The sequence below is a fragment of the Protopterus annectens genome, chromosome 4.part0 (genome assembly GCF_019279795.1).
Source record: "Protopterus annectens isolate FY-2018-M chromosome 4.part0, PAN1.0, whole genome shotgun sequence".
Classification (NCBI taxonomy): domain Eukaryota; kingdom Metazoa; phylum Chordata; order Ceratodontiformes; family Protopteridae; genus Protopterus; species Protopterus annectens.
Window position 1 is genome coordinate 1,053,052,700 of NC_056733.1, and position 21,441 is coordinate 1,053,074,140.

At 35.4% G+C, this 21,441-nt stretch overlaps 1 protein-coding gene across 1 annotated transcript in view; it reads left to right on the forward strand.

Moving 5' to 3' along the window:
* SPOCK1 (SPARC (osteonectin), cwcv and kazal like domains proteoglycan 1) overlaps positions 1–21,441 on the forward strand; it is a 2,429,073-nt gene that overhangs the window by 2,060,567 nt on the left and 347,065 nt on the right. Inside the window, exon 6 of the mRNA XM_044069840.1 lies at positions 8,533–8,649. Within this exon, the coding sequence (XP_043925775.1) occupies positions 8,533–8,649 (117 nt within the window). The remainder of the gene's footprint in view (positions 1–8,532; positions 8,650–21,441) is intronic.

The following is a 21,441-nucleotide window of genomic DNA, read 5'->3' on the forward strand; positions in this document are numbered from 1 at the left end:
ATCTGCAGGATATCTGTATATTGGTTGACAATGTGGGTCGACATTGTAGCAGGATGCTACCAGTGGGAGAAACAGTGTAGACCAGCTAAGTCTAATCTTGACACAACAACAGGTCCGTCCCTTGTGAGACAAACCAAAAATTGTGAGTAACATCGATATCTGCACAAGTATCAGATTACAATCATACATGGACTAAACGGATGAAGAGCCTGCAGAATCTTGGGATGAGACAGAATACTGGAGGAGTACCAGGAAGTGAAGAGTGGGCAATGTGTGGAGGTGAGGTATAGCTGGGCTAGCAACTGGAGAATGGATGGATGCTGTGTACGTGGAGCTTGGGGGCTGGGGGAAGGAACCATGGGTATGACATTATGGTAGAAATATGCAATGAAGCAGAACAGCAATACTGTAGTGGGCAGAGCATCCGCCCAATGAGTAGGCATTCCCGGTTCGAGTCCCACTGTAGCACAGTCTATTTTACATGGCAAAGCACGTTATAATCAATAGTTTTGTTGCAAAACCCACTAAATAGCATATATATATATATATATATATATATATATATATATATATATATATAAACTGGAGTATCGCAAGAAATGCAGATGTGAAGAGTCAGTGTCATACTGAATAAGGCAGTAGTAAGCAGGTGTAAGTAGGGGTAAGCAATGCACACACAGGGTAAGCAATGCTGAAGCCAACTGTCTCTAAGCATATGTAACTGGAGATTAGCATTGCTTACCTTCGCACAAACCAGTGCAAACATGCTTACAATTGCCTAAAAATTCTTTAATCACTCTGTATGCACCAGCTGCTGTTCTGTCCAAAAATAAAAGTAACCAGCCTTTGCAGGATGTGAACCCAGCTCCTTCTACACTACAGTAGTAAACCACTAAGCCATCACAGCATTATGTAAGAATGAGGTTCCAACAAACAAATCCACACGATAGGAAAATCAAGCTGAACATGCGCAATGGATTTATATACAGTGTGATGTTGTATAACCTGCTACATAACATAAATATGTGAACTGTAGCACTGCAGTAAGTCCAGATGTGAGGTGTTATTGTAATAAAGTGTTGAAGTTCCCAGGACCCCATACAGCGTACGTACACATGACTCAAGGATGCAAGACAACATTTATAACATGTAATGAAGAGGAAATCAATGCCAAAAGGCAAATATCATGTAAATCAAATATGAAGCATTGCTAAGCATTGCGCAGCACTGCTTCCCAGACTACTGCCAGGATAATACCAGTGGGAGAAACAGTCTCAACCTGCTAAGTCTAATCTTGAAACAAATGCATGTTCGTCCCTGGTGGATCTACCCCAAAAATTCTGCTAGAATGAGTCTTCAGAATAACATACCATGCCTCAAAGGTAAGCAAGGAAGGGTACATATGTTCACAGACTAAATGTTTGGGAAGCCGGAAGATCCATGCATTGAGACAACTTACGTGATGTGTCCCAAGAGTGGGCAATGTGTAGTGGTGAACATAGATTCGGCTGGAACCTGTAGAAAGGAGGACTGCTGTGGACTAGGAGCATGGGGGTGGGGTGATGGAACATGGGTATGAAATTATGGCTCTAGGTGTGTGGGTGTTGGATGTATGCCATATGTATATGCCTATATGTAAGCATGTATATATATATATATATATATATATATATATATATATATATATATATATATATATAAGTATATATAAATAAATATACACACACACACACACACATACACACACACACACATATATATATATATATATATATATATATATATATATATATACATATATATACATATATATAGATAGATACATATGTAATATAGAGAGGGAGAGATATATAACTACTTAGTTATAAATATATGGACACACACACTGACATCTGCATATCTCAATACGTTTCCCATACTGATGAATGCTATGGCTGGATGCTATGTTTGTGAAAACATCAGTGTTATGTATATCTGCGATGGGTTAGTGGTAAATCACATTGACTATAGTGTGCAGGCTCCTGGGTTTGAGACTTGCAGAGGCTGTTTATTTTGTTGTAGGGCAGAACAAGGGTGGTTGGATACAGGGTGATTAAGGCACTTTTAAGCAGTTGTAAGTGGGTTTGCGCGAGTTTGCATGATGGTAAGCAATGCTAATTGCCAAATCTGGTTACACCAGGTTAGCCTCAAACTTGTTTACTTTGTGTATGAAGTGATTACCATTTTGCAAACCCGTGCAAAGCTGCTTACTAATGCTTAAAAGTGCTTACTCCTGTTTACCCCTGTGCTAATTTCCTTTAAAGAAAATAAAAAAGCGTTGATAGAACAAGTGGTGGAAAAGGGGCACAAAGAGGGAAAGACAGTAGGGGAAATAGCCAGGGATGTGCAGGAAGGCTGAAGGGAAGGTCCACAGCTGGCCATTTCTTCTGTAGCAACAGCTGTGCATATACACTGAAGTTGGAGGTAGATTTGGACACTCACACCCCTGGGTAGGGGTGAGGACAACAATAATAAGTTGTGATGCCAATTAGAATGGCTTACATGCCTACAGTGGTGTGTTGCGACCATGTGTTCTTTGGTGTTATTTAGTGGGTTTTGCAACAGCATATCTGGTTATACTGTACTTTGCCATGTGAAATAGATTGTGCTGCAGTGGGACTCATACCGGGAATGGTTGCTCGTTAGGTGACAGCTCTGCCCAATTCACACTATTGCTTACATCCACGAGGCGGTCCGATTTGAATGATCCAGCCAACACCTGCATGCCTCGACCCATAATTTCATACCCATAGTATCCCCCCCTCCTTTACAGCACTCATCCTTTCTCTGGGTGCAGGTCGGGTCTAACCACACCACTACACACTGCCCACTCTCCACTTCTCGGGACCCATCTCGTACATTGTCTCGACCCATGGGTCATCAGGATTTCCCAACCTTGTAGTTTGAGTACATACACGCCCTGCCTTGATGAGTCATTGTATGGATGGGACTCCAATTACCCAGCAATTTTTGGGATGTCTCACAAGGGCGGACGTGTTTGGCTGGGGGGGTATGCCAATCCATATGAGACGTATATTGCTTGGGGCCTCTCGACCCCATTAATGATGCATGTGGACATATATGTTTCTGTTAATTTACCATTGCTATTTACAGATGTCTGTAGACATATTTCTAACTATGTCTGTATATATACCTATGGAGATATATATCTGCGTACATATATGTAACTTACTGTGTATATGTGAACATATAGGTGTTGACATATATATGTGGAGATGTGTCGACATTTGCATGTATATATGTTCATATATTTGTAAATATATATATATATATATATATATGTAGTTACATTATATATATATATATATATATATATATATATATATATATATATGTAATATATATATATATATATATATATATATATATATGTATATACGTATATATATAAACATATATATATATATATATATACATATATATATATATATATATATATACGTATATATATATATATATATATATATATATATATATATATATATATATATATATATATATATATATATATATATTATGTTGTATCCATTTAGATAGTAATATATTTATCCACACGTACATCTTGATGTAGATATACATTCTCTGTACTGTTGCATGACTTGGCTGGATGTTATGCTTCTGAAAACTTCAGATATATGCATATCTGGCATGGCTTAGCGGTAAGTCATGTTGTGTATGGTGTGCATAGTCTTGGGTTCGATCAAGCCTTGTAGAGGCAGCTTATTTTGTTGCTGGGCAGAACACCAGTCATTGGATACAGAGTGATTAAGGTATTTTAAAGCAGTTATATGTGGGTTTGCGTGGATTTGCATGGAGATAAGCACTTCTAACTTCCGCTTACAGTGTCTTACACCCAGTTAGTTTCTCCTTTGCTTAATCTGTGTAGGCAGTGCTTACCCCCATGCAAACACACTTAAACATGCTTACTAGTGCTTACATATGCTTACAACTGCTTATCTGTGCTTACACCTGCTTACTACCACCATCATTATGATACTGACTCATCACATGTGCTTTTCCTGCAGTACAGTACTCCAGTTCATAAGTATATGTTATTTAGTGTGTTTTGCAATACAAATATTGGTTACACCATGCTTTGCCATGTAAAATAGACTGTGCTGCAGTAGGACTCGAACCGGGAATGCCTGCTCGTGAGGCGAATGCTCTGCCCACTACACTATTGCTGTGCTGCTTTACTTGCATATATCTTCCTTGTTATCCTCTTCAGCTATTTAAGCTGCTTTAACCGTAGCTAAGCAATGGGCACACCCACACACCTACGGTTAGCTGTACTCGGAGTTTAAAAAAAATGAAGGGTTTTTTTTCTTTTGATTTTTATGTCCTGTTGCTTTTGTACACATGGGGGACTGTTGGTGGGGATATGCAGACACCTATGAGCGGTCTCACTCATTTAATTCCACTTTGTGCTGTTCTACATTGCAGGGGCGTGTTTATTCTGAGAGCTCTTCTCTCAGACACGCCCCTGTACTCATACACACTCCGTGTAAGCCTAGGAGGTCAGGCAGCGTGCCTCCATTAATATGCATGGTGCACTGCCGTCATCCTCCTACATGGGTGCTTCCGTGCAGGACTACGCTAGTCCTGCATGAAAGATTAGTGAATCAGGGGGAGTATGAATATTAATATCATCCTACTTAATATCATTATCCATCCCTCTCTCTGCATCCCTAGAATAACAGTATGAATATTAATATCATCCTACTTAATATCATTATCCATCCCTCTCTGTGCATTCCTACAATGACGTTATAAATATTAATATCATCCTACTTAATATCATTATCCATCCCTCTCTGTGCATTCCTACAATGACAGTATGAATATTAATATCATCCTACTTAATATCATTATCCATCCCTCTCTGTGCATTCCTACAGTGACAGTATGAATATTAATATCATCCTACTTAATATCATTATTCATCCCTCTCTGTGCATTCCTACAATGACAGTATGAATATTAATATCATCCTACTTAATATCATTATTCATCCCTCTCTGTGCATTCCTACAATGACAGTATGAATATTAATATCATCCTACTTAATATCATTATCCATCCCTCTCTGTGCATTCCTACAATGACAGTATGAATATTAATATCATCCTACTTAATATCATTATTCATCCCTCTCTGTGCATTCCTACAATGACAGTATGAATATTAATATCATCCTACTTAATATCATTATTCATCCCTCTCTGTGCATTCCTACAATGACAGTATGAATATTAATATCATCCTACTGAATATCATTATCCTTCTCTCACTCCCTGTCCCATTGCCACAGAGGTACAAAGCCCAGACTGTGCCCCTGATGGACACTGGCAAAATCATGCGAGGGAAGATGGAAGTGATTGTGTAAATTTGTCTCACCAATTCTGGGGGGGAGGGTCAGCTTAGATTTTTTGCAATAGCAGCATTAAGAACCTAACAAGCTACACTCTGCATGTGATGTATTCCATGGTTGGGAGGCTGCACATGCATTTAAGCGTGCATGCACTTCCTAAAGGCAGCAATAGCTCTGCTTGCAAGACTGCCACTGGATGGTGGGATTATGACATACTCTGTCAGCAGTATTATGTTACACCAGTGTCCACAATTTCCTCATTAACCTCAGACACGAGTTGGATAGAGCCTAGGAGAGGCTATGGAAGTATGGTACACCTGGTGACAACTAAGTTAAAGAAAAAAGTCATTTTCTTTGCCTATTTAGAGAAATTGGGTAATCACTCTGTAGTTCAATTATACATGTATGGACACACACACACACACACACACACACACACACACACACACACACACACACACACACATACACACACACACACATTTATACATGTTTATGTTTGTTGTGGTGGTGATGCGGTAGCGTTGTCACCTCACAGTTAGACATTGCCCATTCGATTCTCAGTTAGAGCATCTTCTGTGTGGCGACATGCGTGAATGGGCATTCCTTCGTTGAAGGTTGTGCATTAGGCTCTGCAAGCCAGCACATAAAACTCTACTGCCAATCATTAGTGGACCGGAGTGCCGCTGTGGCGACCCCTAACCGGGAAAATACACGTTTATGTAATATATATAAATATGTATTATGTATTGTGTGTGTATGTGTATATATTCTGGAGCATTTCTCCCCAGGCCTCCACTGAAAACAGGATCTGTGGAACCTAGTCGGACTTTCCCGGTCAACAAATGTTAAATAAAAATAAAAATAAAAATAAAATAAATAAATAAAATATAGAGTAATCTCTCCTTTGACAATCATATTGCCAAAGTCATTAGGAAATCCTTCTATATAGCCCATCTAATTACTAAAGGGTTCGCATTTAGAAATAGAGAGGTTATAGTGCCCCTCTACTTGTCACTCATCAGACCCATCATAGAGTACAATGCCCCATTTGGGATGTACCTCACAAGACACTTACAGCAGCTGGAAAGACCACAAAAGTACCTCACCAAGAGGATTACTGGCCTCAAACATATGTCCTATGCAGCCCGACTGGAAAAACTCCAGCTGTACTCAGTCGCATATCACTTACTCAGATGTGATCTCTGCCTGACTTACAAAGCCACGTCCAACTCAGAATTGATGGACATGCTCCACCTAAAGAAATCCAAGTCACTGTGAGCCACTCGCTGAGGGTTGCCAGATTTCCAGCACCCCAGGTAGGGACAAAAAAAAAAGAAGAAGGTCTCTCACGGCAAGTGAAGAAAAAAAAAAAAAAGGTCTTTGGCAACTGAAGACCAAAAAAAAAAAAAAAAAAGGTCTTTAATGCGGAACAGAGTTCCACATTAAAGAACTGAGCTCACTCAGTAGCTCTGCACTAAACACGGAGCTTCTCGTGTTTAATGCATTGCAGTTCCGCATTCAACACAAGTAGCTCCGTGTTTACCATTTTTTTGATTGGCCCGTATACCGGCATATGGGCCAATCAAAAATCGCTAAACACGGAGCTTCTCGTGTTTAATGTGGAACACCAGAAGCTCCGTGTTTAGCAATTTTTGATTGGCCCGTATGCCAGGTATATGGGACAATCAAAAAAAAAAAAAAAAAACAAACAAAGCGGAGGCTGGCCGGGATTTAAATCGGCAGGGCGGGACTCGAGATCAGGCTGCTGATCTCGGGACAGTCCCGCCCAAATAGGGATGTCTGGCAACCCTGCACTCACTCTAGTGAGCTAAACCTGGCTAAAAAAATAAATAGAACATGCTGAAGGGATAGATCCCTGTCACAGAGACTCCCCATGCTTTGGAACAAAATTCCTAACTACATTAGGCAGAGCCCCTCACTAACACGCTTCAAGAGAAACCTTGACGAGTGGATGGGTACACCCCTGGGATCACTTCATAGGCCCTTTTTGACAGAGGCTCAGTTAATTAATCAATGGGGTGACGAAAGCTGACACACTCTGGCTAGGCTTATAAATGCCCTAGGGCAGATAGCCTAGTACCTACCTATGAACCTATATATATATATATATATATATATATATATATATATATAAATGGGTCCTTATCAGAATGACAAAAGCTGACAAGAGTGAACATCAAAAGACTGAACCAAGAGCAATGAAAACCCAGAAAGTCAAGAAACCATAAAAAAAAAAAAAAAAAAAAAAAAAAAACAATCAAGTTTTTTGCTGTTCGACCTTCTGGGTTTTCAGTGTTCTCATTTCAGTTTTTCAGTGTTCACTCTTGTGAACTTTCATTGTTCTGATAGGAACCACACACACACACACACACACACACACACACACACACACATTTTATATATAAATATATATATATATATATATATATATATATATATATATATATATATATATATATATATATATATTGGTGTATGCATGTGTGTGTTAGCCTCACAAAAAATGAATATACATGTACAATTACTGTTCCATTTTTATTAAAATTTTATTGTTTAACTGTATGTGCTCCATCTAGCCTGATCATTGACTCTAGTTTGCATATCCAAACAGATGAGTCAGAGTGGTGTTTCTTATGAAGATGTTGTAAAAGAATTTCTAAACAGTATTAGTGCAGTACATTTGTTTTGGAAACAAAAAATTCTGTGTTCACTGTTTCTTGCAAAAACTGTGCAAACCAGTAAATACCTGTTTGCATAATTATACAGTATGTTCACTGCATGGTCATTATAACTGCTCCGGGTGAATGGTGCTTTATGCCTGATAGATGTTGGATTTTAATAATAATGCCTAGCTCACATAAAAAAATAACAAGCAGTTCTAACAAACTGCAGCATTTAAATGTCAGATTATTGCAGACCTTGAGTAATAAAGTTGGTGTTTTCGAGAGGGAAAACTACTTTTCTTATATGGAAACAATTCTAACTGCAGGATGATGTTAACATGAAAACACATTAGAACAAGACATCTCTATGAAAATAGACATATTCTAATAATTACTTTTATTCCATTTTAATAGGCTGCAGTGATAAGGAGATGAGAAGTCTTGCTTCTCGATTAAAAGACTGGTTTGGTGCTCTACACGAGGATGCAAATCGGATCATCAAACCTACCAGTGCAGATAATGTGCAGACCAGTAAGTACCAGTTTGCATAATAACAAAATATGTTCACTACATGGTCACTGTAACTCTTCTTTGTAGATTGCATATTATGCCTGATGCATTTCATTTTAAAACGCATTTTAAGGGAAGAATAATGTCCTGCTCACATAAAGGGTTGTATAAAATGTATTATTTTTTTTGCTTCTTTCAGTTGGTATTTTACATAGAAGTAATTGTCTTCACTTTCCATAGCAAATGTAGATAACAAACCCTTAGTGGTTTTAAGTGGTCTCCTTAGCATAAATTTTGTATCAGATTTTACAGTGCTTAATACAAAAGTGTACTATTTTTAAAATTAATTTTTTTAAGGACCGATTCTTGAAAATCCTCTTCAAGCTGAAAACTCCTGACATGACAGCATGAAGGGCTAAACCCACAATGCCTCACTGTCATATTAGCATACAAGCTACAATTTTAATATTCTACACTCAACAGCAGGGGGGTCTCATATTCTAGTAACACAATTTGGTAGCTGTGTCTTACAACTGGCATATCCTACATTGAAAATTAGCTCATGATGATTTCTTAATGAAACCATAATTTTAAAAAGTAGCTGTTCTTCTAAAGATGTATATTGGTATTCATTATTTAAAATGCATTGTTGGACTATGTAAGTCAGTTTTAATATTGCATTCACAGTATTTTGTGGAGCTGGTCATTAGAAAAAACTAAGAACTTAAAAATATGTTGTATTCTTCATTTCTTTGCAAGTCACTTACATCTCTAACTTCAAGAATATGCCTAGGAATTAAATTAATGGCAAAACACATATGCATGTTATATGTAACAATATACTAATTTCATGTGCTTTACTTATTTTGTTTGCTGGCCACAGCTCTTTCTCTTTAGATGTATAGTATAAGCAGCATGCATAAGTAAAGTTAAAAAGTAACAACTTAAGGTTTGAAAAATACTGTCTCTCACTTTTCAAAATCATAGCAGGGCAACATCAAAAAAACATTTCCTGATACAACAGGAAAATGGAGGCTTTTCAGTACAGGTGTTGTGAGATTCCCATGCTTGCTTACAAGCACATTTTAGACAGACTTACTTTAAATGCACTCCTCAGGTTTCTTTTGGACCACAAGTCTAAGAACTACAGAGACATTTTTCGTAAAAAAACTCCATACTTAAGATATATATATATCTATATATATATATATATCTATATATATATATATATATATATATATATATATATCTATATATATATATATCTATATATATATATATATATATATATATATATATATATATATATATATACACATGTACATATATACATATATACATATATACAAATTTATAATATATAGTTGTACGTGTCCTCAGTTTTTTCAAGCTGCTGTTCCCAATCTAAGAAATAGGTGGGACTAGAAAAGTGATGAACTCAGAGCTGTAGGTTGTAGCTGGTTTAGTTTGCTGCCCAGTGCCACTCCTCAATCTGCTCTGTCCTACAACCCTCAACACTAGGTTGAGGTCCGCAAAAAAAATAAATAAATAAATAAAATACAATACAATACAATACAATACAATACAATACAATACAATACATGGTCCTTTGTGTAATCTGGTGCTCTTTCTCCTAATGTCCTAATCTTGCTCCTCCTTTCTTCTCCCTTAGGAGGAGAGATAGATCCCAACACTCAGGTACTACACTGCCTGCCTGCCTGCCATCACCTTTACATGAGGAGCAAAAATATGAAAAAAAAAATCTGACAATAGTGACCCCTGACACCTTGCACCTGAAGTGGCTGACCCTTTCACCCTCTTCTCCTTCCATAGCTAAACCTCTGGATGCCAAAACTTACTCCAAATTTCCAAATAATGACAAAATTGAAGTTATGCCAGGGAGGAGTATATGTTCTTTTACCAGTATTATGCAACCTCAGAGTTGATATATAAAATTGCCCCCTTATAAAAACATTGTTTTTGCATGTATTTAGGTATTGCTGATACTTAGAATCAGATTCCAAAAGAGTTGCTCTCAGTATAAATCTGCCCTCATTCTGAAAGACCTATTCTAAGCATAAGTGACTTACTGTGCTGAAAGGCCCATGTATAAACAAGCTTATACCAGGGACCAGATTCCAAAACACCTGTTCTCAGCCTGCTGGGAGTGTAAGTGGTTACTTAAACTGAGAGCAAGTCTTTTGGAATCAGGCCCTAGTGTTTAGATGTGTCTAGCTGTTGATACTAAGGTGCTTAGATATTTTAAGTACATCCATATATATGCATATGCATATACACACATGCGCGCACACACACACACACACACACACACACACACACACACACACACACACACACACACACACACACACACACACACACACACACACACACACACACACACACACACACACACACACACACACACGTGTATGTGTGTGTGTGTATATATATATATATATATATATATATATATATATATATATATATATATAAAAGATAAAGAGAGATTGAAAGATGCCATTTAGTTGAACGCCTAATTTTTGAATCATAGAAATATGAAGAAAATTTCATTGACTACCTACTTAATCAAAAGTACTTTTAATTGAACTGACATACCTACATGTCTACATATTTCAAGAAGAGCATATCTGATTGACAATGCATTAATCTTGTTTAACTATACTGTGAGCTAGCAATCGTGAGGAATGAAAAGTATTGTAACCTAGGATGTGACATTTTTGTTTCAGGTTTGCTAGATATTGTTCAAGTAGATGGAACAACTAGATGAAGAAATCTACTGTGTAGTTTTTTTTGACATTGTACCTTTGTTGATGCTACCTTTTTCACATACTCCCTGATAGATGCTCACCACTGCGGGTCCATCAGTCTTTGGAACGATTCAGTACTTTCCTAATTGCATTGCTCTTTTGCTGGAATACCTAGATGCTTGATAAGTTTGCAGTATCTTCAGGTGTAGCAGATGATGAATCTCAAACAGATAAAGATTTGGGTTTCATGCCCCCTCTTGGAATACTGTCTGGGCCCAATACTGAATCTGAATTTATTTATCTTGCTTTAATTTTCAGCCAATAGCTCTTCACTACAACAATGTGTTTTTGGCTTTAAGGACTTTTGTGTAGATATGTGGGCCTTTTTTACAAATCAAATATTTCTCTTCTACGTAATTTTTTATTTTTTTTTCTATTTTTAGCAGCTAGAAATGGAAATGTTACTAAGTTTGATACTGGTATTACTTCTTGCCTTACATTTTAGTTTAGATCTTTTGTTACAGTCACTATTGGATACGACTGTCTGTAATTCGCAATATACTATAACTTACTATTGCTACTCAGAGATTCTTTATTATTCAAAACGACTTAAAATTCTGGTGTATTTTTTAATGCCTCCACACTACAGCTGTATTTTTGCTGTTTATCTAGTATGTATATGTTTAACTTTGTATTTTATTTTGATTTTTTTTTTTTTGAGGAAGAGATATATTTATTTATTTATTCTTTATTGACCAAGCCAGTCTAACTCACCTAATGATTTTTTCTCTAGGGTGATCCAAGGTGGTATTTATACTACTAGGGAAAATTGGGCAGAACATTGGGGAATTTCTCCTAGCCTTTGGAGCTGCTAGATGGTTCCAGAGGGCTATTACAACAACAAGGAAGAGGCCTAAAGGAAACTGCATAATGGAGGAGAGAAAAGCTATAGAGTTTGGAGGAGGAAAATGAGACTTTGAAGTACAAATTGTTTGATGTGGAGTATCAGAATGCAGATAAAGATTCCTGTGTGGTGGATGTTACAATTGAGCATCACTTAGTTGTCTCGGCAGAGAATGAAGAAAGTGAGTCGATCAAGGTGGTGCAATTAACAGAACTGGTGCAGGACAGTTTGCTGCTGATGTTCTGTTGAAAATGATTGAGAAGGATTATCCAGGTGACAGTTCTGCTACTACCTGGTGTGAGATGCCCAATAACATACTGTATTTGGAAATACTGAGGATGGTAATGCGTAAAAGGATCCAGGTGATGTGACATCAGGAATGCAGCAGTTAAAACTTATGTAGCAGTACAGAAAGTAAAAAGGAAAAGGGGCAACAGACTGAGAAGGCATCTGGTTTTGTGGCAGCAGATAATGCAGTAACTAAAACATATGCATCAAGGACAGTCGTCAAGAAAGGAAAGCAGCAACATAGTGGTTAAGGTGCTCACCTTATAAGCACAAGGTCCATGGTTTGATTCTCATTTGGGGTAAGTGGCTGGACTTGGCCTAGCCCACAAAGGAGGTTAGCCTGGTACTAATTTGTTTAAATAAAACTGATTTTTAAAAGAAGAGAAGATCAACTGTGACAATAAAAAAATAATTGACACTGCAATAGACAGATTTTACATATGGGGTAATTTGGTAAGTGCTCTTGATTTTAAAACTCTTTTATACATATCAGGACAGATACTTTTTGGACTTTGAAACTGAGGGAGAGATGATCTCTGAAACTGTGTAACAAAAAAGGACCCATGGAGCAATTCTTTTTTTCTAGTAGTAATGTAAATGTAAAAAAAAAAAGTTACTTTGCAGTTTAGAACTCATGAACTGGAAAATGATAAAAATGCATGCAGAATTTATGAAAGTTAGCAATTAGAGATGAGAAAAAAATTATGGAATGGAGGGTAAAGTTTGGAAGCTGTTTTAAAATGTAAAAAAAAAAAAAAAAAAAAAAACTTGGTGAATCACTTGCACAGGATTATTTTTATGGTGAATAATAGCGGACTATAAGATATGCTGGCAACCTAAAGCATCTTTCTTTTGTGGGGACTTTAAAATGTAAATAATGATTGTGATGAGATATAATTTAACCAGGGTGGGGAAAAAAGAGATACAGCAAGAAGTCGTGATGCTGAATGCAGGTTGTGGATGTGAGGTAGAGAGAACAGTTACAGAATTATAGCATTATATGCATATATAACTAAGTGAAAAGGGTGAATCTCTTTCAATAAATGTTAGAATATGCGATGGTTAACATGAAAATTATAACTGTAGGAGACTTTAGTTGTAATTTAAGTAGAAAATGTAAAAAAGAAAGAGAAAGATGTAAATAATACAGGAAGTGATAAATGTGGTAAATTAGCCATGTGGAACAATGGACGTATAGAAGGGGGCACTTGGATCTGAAATATTATCGGAAGCCTTGGGGGGGGGTACCAGATGATGATAAACATGATGGGCTTTTCAGACAGTTTAGCAATAAAGATGAATATGATGGAAGAAAGGGGGTATATTAGAAAAGGAAAGAGAATAAAAAGAGAAGGGTAGATAATAATTTACTTTATGCAATATGGGTTATTTGGAATAAAAGACTGGATGAAATGTTATTTAACAGAAAATGGATTTTGGAAGATATAGTGTGAAAAATCAGATTATAGTTGTGGAAGGAGTGGAGTCAGTTTTGTTGGTGAGAGTTAACCTGTTAATTTTTATGCCTGGAAAGGTATCATTATAACATTTAAGAGGATAGATTCCTGTGATTGGATGAGAAAAATTATCCATTATTTGACAAATTCATAACTCTACTGAAAAACAAGTTTACAGAACGAAGAGTTAGGATTGTAAGTATGATGTCATACATGTCATACATCATCAAAAATAACGTTTCCTGTAGGTAAGTCTTTGGTCTAACCTAGAAGTAGATTATACAGCTGAAATCTGTTGTGCAAGGAAGTTCACAAAGGATTAAAGTAACAAATTACAAAAGCAAAGTATAAACTATGTATATACGATTATGAAGCCATGTTTTTATTTAATGTGGTCAGACAAACTTGCAAGAAAGCCTAGTTATGGAATCAAAAACCTTCTTTAGTAAACAGTACCTAGAAACAGCTGATTCATTATTATTCCAGACAAAAGAAAATGATAAGCGTTTTGCCAACTTTAACATACTGCTACTCGAGTTTAAGGTTAAAATGGATGCAGTGAGGGGTAAAAGAATGTCTAGTGTTCCCATATACATGAGCCCCTCTTGTATTGCATATGTTTGTATATGCGTGGGGGAGGGGTGCCAGCCATTTTATCAACCATTTATTTGTCAAAATGGTTTTACTTACTGTTTTTCAATCAAATGGTCAGGCAGTTTCATTGAGATTACACATTAGTGGATCATAGTATAAATTTTTCTCCACTTTTGTATGACCTCATAGTTGATATATTTAAGTGACAGGGGGTTTGTGGGCAGTTCAATATTGCACATTAATGGGTAGTAGAAAATATATATTTTCCCCACTGTTGTGCAGGGGAGATGGGGGTACAGCATGACTTGTCTCCGTCAAACATAAATAGTTGTTTTTTATGTATTTCAGTGTGACTGTGTTCAACATGATTTGATCAATGTTAGTGTGTTCAATGGAATTTTAGAATTTTTTGTTGTTTGATTACACCTACAATATTATATTTACACACACACACACACACACACACACACACACACACACACACACACACACATGCACATACAAGCAGCATATGAGCATGCCATATTTAAATGTCCCCAATACGACTTGAATGATGCCTTAAACAATATACCTAAATAGTAATAAAATCCAGATAATACTTTGTAATTTGCAACTTTTTTCCTAAAAACAGGCAGCATGTATTTCTCCTAAAAAAACATTGTTCATGTTTCGCTTGCATCAGCTTTGGTAATGCTTAAGTAAGATGCTGTAGTAAGTAACAATTATTTCTATGGACTTGGCAGACACAGCACAGCAATAAAATATGAAATTACAAAACCTTATAGCATTTTCATTTAATTTGTTCTTTTATTAAATTTAATGGTGTAGAAGACAAGCATGAGAAATAGAAGCTCTGCCTCAGTTTCCCCTGATTATTTGCTTCATACTTTTGCTAGGTTCTGTACTAGACCACTAACATCCACAAATGCTTTCAACAGATTTCCTATCCAGCCTCTTACTAATTAACCCCGTGAGGCAGATCACAGTTCCTTATTGTGAAGGCAAGCTTAATAAATAATAATGAAAACCACATTCACAATTTAAAGGAAAAAACTTTGAACAAGCAAGTCTGCATTTCATTTAAACTGAAACATGTTTTTGTGAATATTATACTATTTTTTAAGAGTTTTATAAATTTGAGGGTTATGCATAAAAGCTTGACTTTAAATGTGAAATATATTTGGTTTTATATGTAGTGTGCATCTAAAAAACTTGCATTCTGTACTATTAGAACAAATTGTCTTAAAAATTATAGAGTTGCTAACATGAAACCGCTAGGTAAGTTACTTGAATATAGGATACTGTGCTTCTAAAGTAAGAAGTGTTCATGGTTAGAAAATATGACCACTTTGTTTGAAGACATGACTCTGACCCAGACAATATACTTTTAACTACATCCTGGGTGACAGAGAACCCAATGAAGGAGGGTTTGAGAGAAAAGCAAATGCCAGTTCACCCATTCTACTGAGTTGAAGGTGGTCAGATTCATGGTACTGTCAGCATCTACAAAGGAAAGAGGTAACTTCAATGAAACATATAAACCAAGGTGTGCCCTTGGTTATTACAGCCATCATGAATCTTGTTCACGATTTTGCACATTCATAGAGAAAAGCATATTAGGCCCTCGTACCTATAACTGAACACATTAGCTGAACCACAGCACAAGTTCAAACCAAGAAATGCTCATAGCTTGTAAAAACTTTAATAAAACTACATATACAGGACTTAATGTGCAAACGTGCAGTACATACAGCTTTCGAGTACAACCCTTTTTCAGTGCAAAGACATATTTGTGTTCTAACAACTGTTTTATATCAAAAGACAGTGATCACATGACATTCATAGCCAATAAAATCTGAATAAATTAAAACTCTTTAATCATGTAACAATTATATAAATTCCTAAAAACATACAAATTACCTATGCAACATCTATAAGTATATATACACATGTGAATGTATATACACAAAATAAATGTAAACAACACCTTCATCTCTTTAACTGTATTTGCTTCATAACCAATACTGGCGTAATACTAACTGCTGGGTTTAGTCCTGGGTGACTATCAGCCTGAAGTCTTATTATCCATGTTTGTTTGTGTCTTTCCGCTTTTTCCGGTTAGGGGTCGCCACAGCGGAACTCTGGTCTGCTAATGATTGGCAGTAGAGTTTTACGTGCTGGCTGGCCGGGCCTAATGCACAACCTTCAACGAAGGAATGCCCATTCATGGATGTCGCCACACAGAAGACGCTCTACATTCTTTAAATTCTATCAATTAATCACTCTAAACACAAAGTTATGTTCATGTTTGGACTGAGCACATTACCTAACAGAGGAAGGTTTATGGCCCAAATACAGGTAAAAATACATTATGAATGCCAAGATGATCATCTCACATTGTCATCTCTTGCCCCTTAGAGGAATAAGTGGGACAGCTGACAATGGGAGTCTTTGAAAGGATATTTGATACCTTTATGTAAAGAAGTACTGGACATTGCAAAAGTGTGTGATAAAATGCATTTATGGACTAGTGGATGGGATTGTAATATTGTGTTAAAAACAAAAAGATAAAATGGATACATATACCAAGCATGATAAATGTGGAGGAGAATAAGGGTGTCATGACATAATGGGGACAACCCAAAACATTTTTTCTGTGTGTGTGAAAGAGAAAGCCATTTGATAAGTAACTATGACTGAGGAAAATGCTACATTTGTGGGTAAATTTGATATAATGCAAAAAAAAAAAAAACGTAAATTGAAATATTATAAGTATAAAAAAGTGGACATTTATTGATGGATTGTAAATATGAAAATATGAGTAAGACAAAGGAAAATACAGAGAAGAAAAAGAACAAAGAAAATAAATTTTAGAAGTAGAAATAGAAAAATTTGATGAGAAAATAATAATAATAAACAGTTCATAGAAGAAGGCTCTGCTATAAGTGATGAAGAAGATATCAATTGGGAGATGGTAAACGGTTAAAAGACAGAAAAAGAAAATTTAATGAAGAAGATATAAATTGGGAGATGGTAAACGGGTAAAAGACAGAAAAAAGACAATTTAATGAAGAAGATATAAATTGGGAGATGGTAAATGGGTAAAAGACAGAAAAAGAAAATTTAATGAAGAAGAAATAAATTGGGAGATGGTAAACGGGTAAAAGACAGAAAAAGAAAATTTAACGGGGTAAGTACAAAAGAAAATAGAAAGGAAATGGATGAAAAAGAATATATAGAGGGAAGTGCAGTTCCACCTAACTGAGATACTAAAATTTCTAATAACAGTAGGAATATATGTTTTGATGTTAATTTTCTCAGGGAAAATGACAATATGTTTATATTTGTTTATTTGTCAACTTACTGTATACTCTCTTTAATTATTTTTGTAACATGTAGTTTGTAGTTTGTAGTCTCTTGTAGCTTTTCTTCCCGGACCTCCACTGAAAATGGGCATTTTATGGCCCAGTAGACATCCCTAGTCATCAAACTGAAATAAATAAATAAATAATGGTATGGAGTTCAGATAATGACCGGGGTGTTTGACTCACAGACACAAGGTACAATGTTTGATTCTCAACCTTGTGACAGAAATTGGCTAAGCTGTGCATGGCCCATTAAAGCATCTAGCCTAGTAATTAGCTCTGGACTTATGAAGCTATTTATTTAAACAACAGTGTTTTCCATTAATATGAACAGTATTAAGAATGTAGTATGAAGAACAGGGATTCTGGAGTCGTGTAATACATGTGATGCAGATGTAATTATGTTTAAAAACTCAATGCTTTTAACACATGAAGAAAGATTACAAACAGAGAAACTATGGGGAGGAAAGGTAATCTGGTATTTGGGAAATGAGAGATGTTCTGGAATAGCCATATTTCGTACAAGTACAGTAAAGATATTAGTTATAACTTTAGTTAAAATGGGAAGATTAACCATTGTAGATTTAAAATGGCAAGACCACATTTATAGAATTATAACATTATGTGCTTATACTAATTGTAAAGAAAGAGAAAGCTTACTACATCAGATTTTATACTATGTAGTGATAAATATGAATATTATAATTACAGGAAACTAGACTTTCATTGTGATTTAAGAGGCAAGCATAAAAAGAAAGGAAACGATATAAGAAAAAACATGTTAGAGGTTACAAGATGTGGTAAGTTAAAACTTTGGACAAAAATTCACAGATTTACAAAAGGGGTATGTATAGAATTGAAAAAGACTATTTTACAGTATCAGAAGGTTTAGTTATAAAAAAAGGGGAGGTAGTTGAAACAGGATTTTCATCATCAGGGCATGCTAGAAGGACAGAGTTATTTCCCAGAGATTGCCATGTCTTTTCAACAGGCTACCAATTCATGTGAAACAGAGCACCTCTATGACGCTGTCCAAGAGGAACCTGGACGAGTGCATGGGGCATCATAAATTCTTACCAGGGATAGTGCCACCAACCCTCCTGGACATGGGCAATCTTGGGTACTGACTGGCACTTGTATGGTATTACATTGGGTTGAAACAATTAGGCTTAAAATGACCTCTGGGTTGATAGCCTAGTAATCGCTTATGATCCTAGAATCCTATGATCTTGCAATATGGCTAGAGATAAAGGGAAACAAGGACTATATAAAAATAGGCACAAGAATTGCAAATTTAAATGAGAAAGCATGGAATGAAGGAAGAAAATGATTAGTAATACAGTTATGGAAAGATCATATTAATGTGAGAACAGTTTATAAAAATTAGTCGGAATGGTGGATGATATTTAAGAAAAAATATGAAAAATGTTTTACAGTGACAGTATGATGTGAGAAAAGTAGTCAAAGAAAAATATAAAAGAATATATAATGATGCATTGGAAGATTTAGAACAAAATGATAGAAAATACTTTGAGAAAAAAAACAAGAGTTATATATAAGAGATCATGAAAAAAATACAAAAATTGTTATATAAGCAAAGATTTTTTTATAGGGAAAAGAGAAGAAGTATTGAATTACTTCAGCAGATTAGTAAAGGAAGATGGTAGTGTAATGAGAGAAATAAAAAAATGTAAAAGGAGAATAGAAATAACTCAGGAAAACATTGTGAATAGTGCAGTAGAATATATGCAAGAAACGTTTAAAGAAGAAAAGAAGACAGTGAAAAAACATGGAAAGTAAAAAGTTAACTGAAAAAGAGAATAAGTTGTTGGAAAAGGAGATGTATTTATATAACCTTGGTAAAGTATTAGGACAAGTAAGTATAGATGCAGCTGCATGACCAGATGGAACAGAGTATGAAAGGTATAAAAATGTAAGGGACTGGTAAAATATATTTTTAAAGACCTGGAATGAATAGTTACATTAATGTTTTATGTATAAAGGATTATGTGGTGGAATAAATACATTCACATGAAAGAAGGAAGATAGAAATGAAAAAACTGGAGACTGACGGTATTCAATAATAATGATTATAACAGCTTTATGAAAATAATACAAAAGAGACACGAAACAAAAATTGAAAATATTATGGAAGATAGTATAAAGCGGAAGGGCTGTCAAGAATTATTAATGATAGTTAAAGAAATTGTGAATGATATTATGAATAGAAAAGAAGAAGTGAAAATCATGCTATGAGACCTTAATAAGGCACTTGATACAATTGGGCATGAAATCGTATGGGGAATAATGAAAGCATATAATATACATGTGAAAATTACGAAATTATGTATGTCAGTGTATAGCAATAATAAAGTAAAAGTACTTGTAAATGACTGGCTAAGCCAAAAGGTGCATATGAACAGTCATGTAAGACAGAGATGCCCAATGAGCTGTATACTATTTGCTTTAGTTATGAATGTAATAGTATTAGAAATAAATTACAAAATGAAGGTAGTGGTGTATATAACTCCTGAAGGGTTAAGAATTCAAGTTCTGTTAACATATGCAGATGATATTATAATAATTGCATACACCAAAATCTGGATAAAAGAAGTAATAATTTGCACAACTGAGTGTCTAGAGGTGATAGGGATGGCTGTAAATAAAGAGAAAAGTGAATTATTATATGATGTAGAAAAGATGGGGTATATATTTTACAATTAATAACATTTCTGTGTTAGGTATAACATTTGGGAAGGAAGATGTAAGTACTATTCAATGGGAAAAAAACAATAGAAGAAATAAAATAAACATGTCTTTTCTGAAGAACATATAAATTGTCATTCAGAAAAAGGTGCATTTGAAAAATTCAGTTATTGCGTCTTTTGGCTTTTCCCAGTTAGGGGTTGCCACAGCGGAACTCCGGACTGCTAATGATTGCCTGATTATTTGCTTCATACTTTTGCTAGGTTCTGTACTAGACCATTAACATCCACAAATGCTTTCAACAGATTTCCTATCCAGCCTCTTACTAATTAACCCCGTGAGGCAGATCACAGTTCCTTATTGTGAAGGCAAGCTTAATAAATAATAATGAAAACCACATTCACAATTTAAAGGAAAAAACTTTGAACAAGCAAGTCTGCATTTCATTTAAACTGAAACATGTTTTTGTGAATATTATACTATTTTTTAAGAGTTTTATAAATTTGAGGGTTATGCATAAAAGCTTGACTTTAAATGTGAAATATATTTGGTTTTATATGTAGTGTGCATCTAAAAAACTTGCATTCTGTACTATTAGAACAAATTGTCTTAAAAATTATAGAGTTGCTAACATGAAACCGCTAGGTAAGTTACTTGAATATAGGATACTGTGCTTCTAAAGTAAGAAGTGTTCATGGTTAGAAAATATGACCACTTTGTTTGAAGAC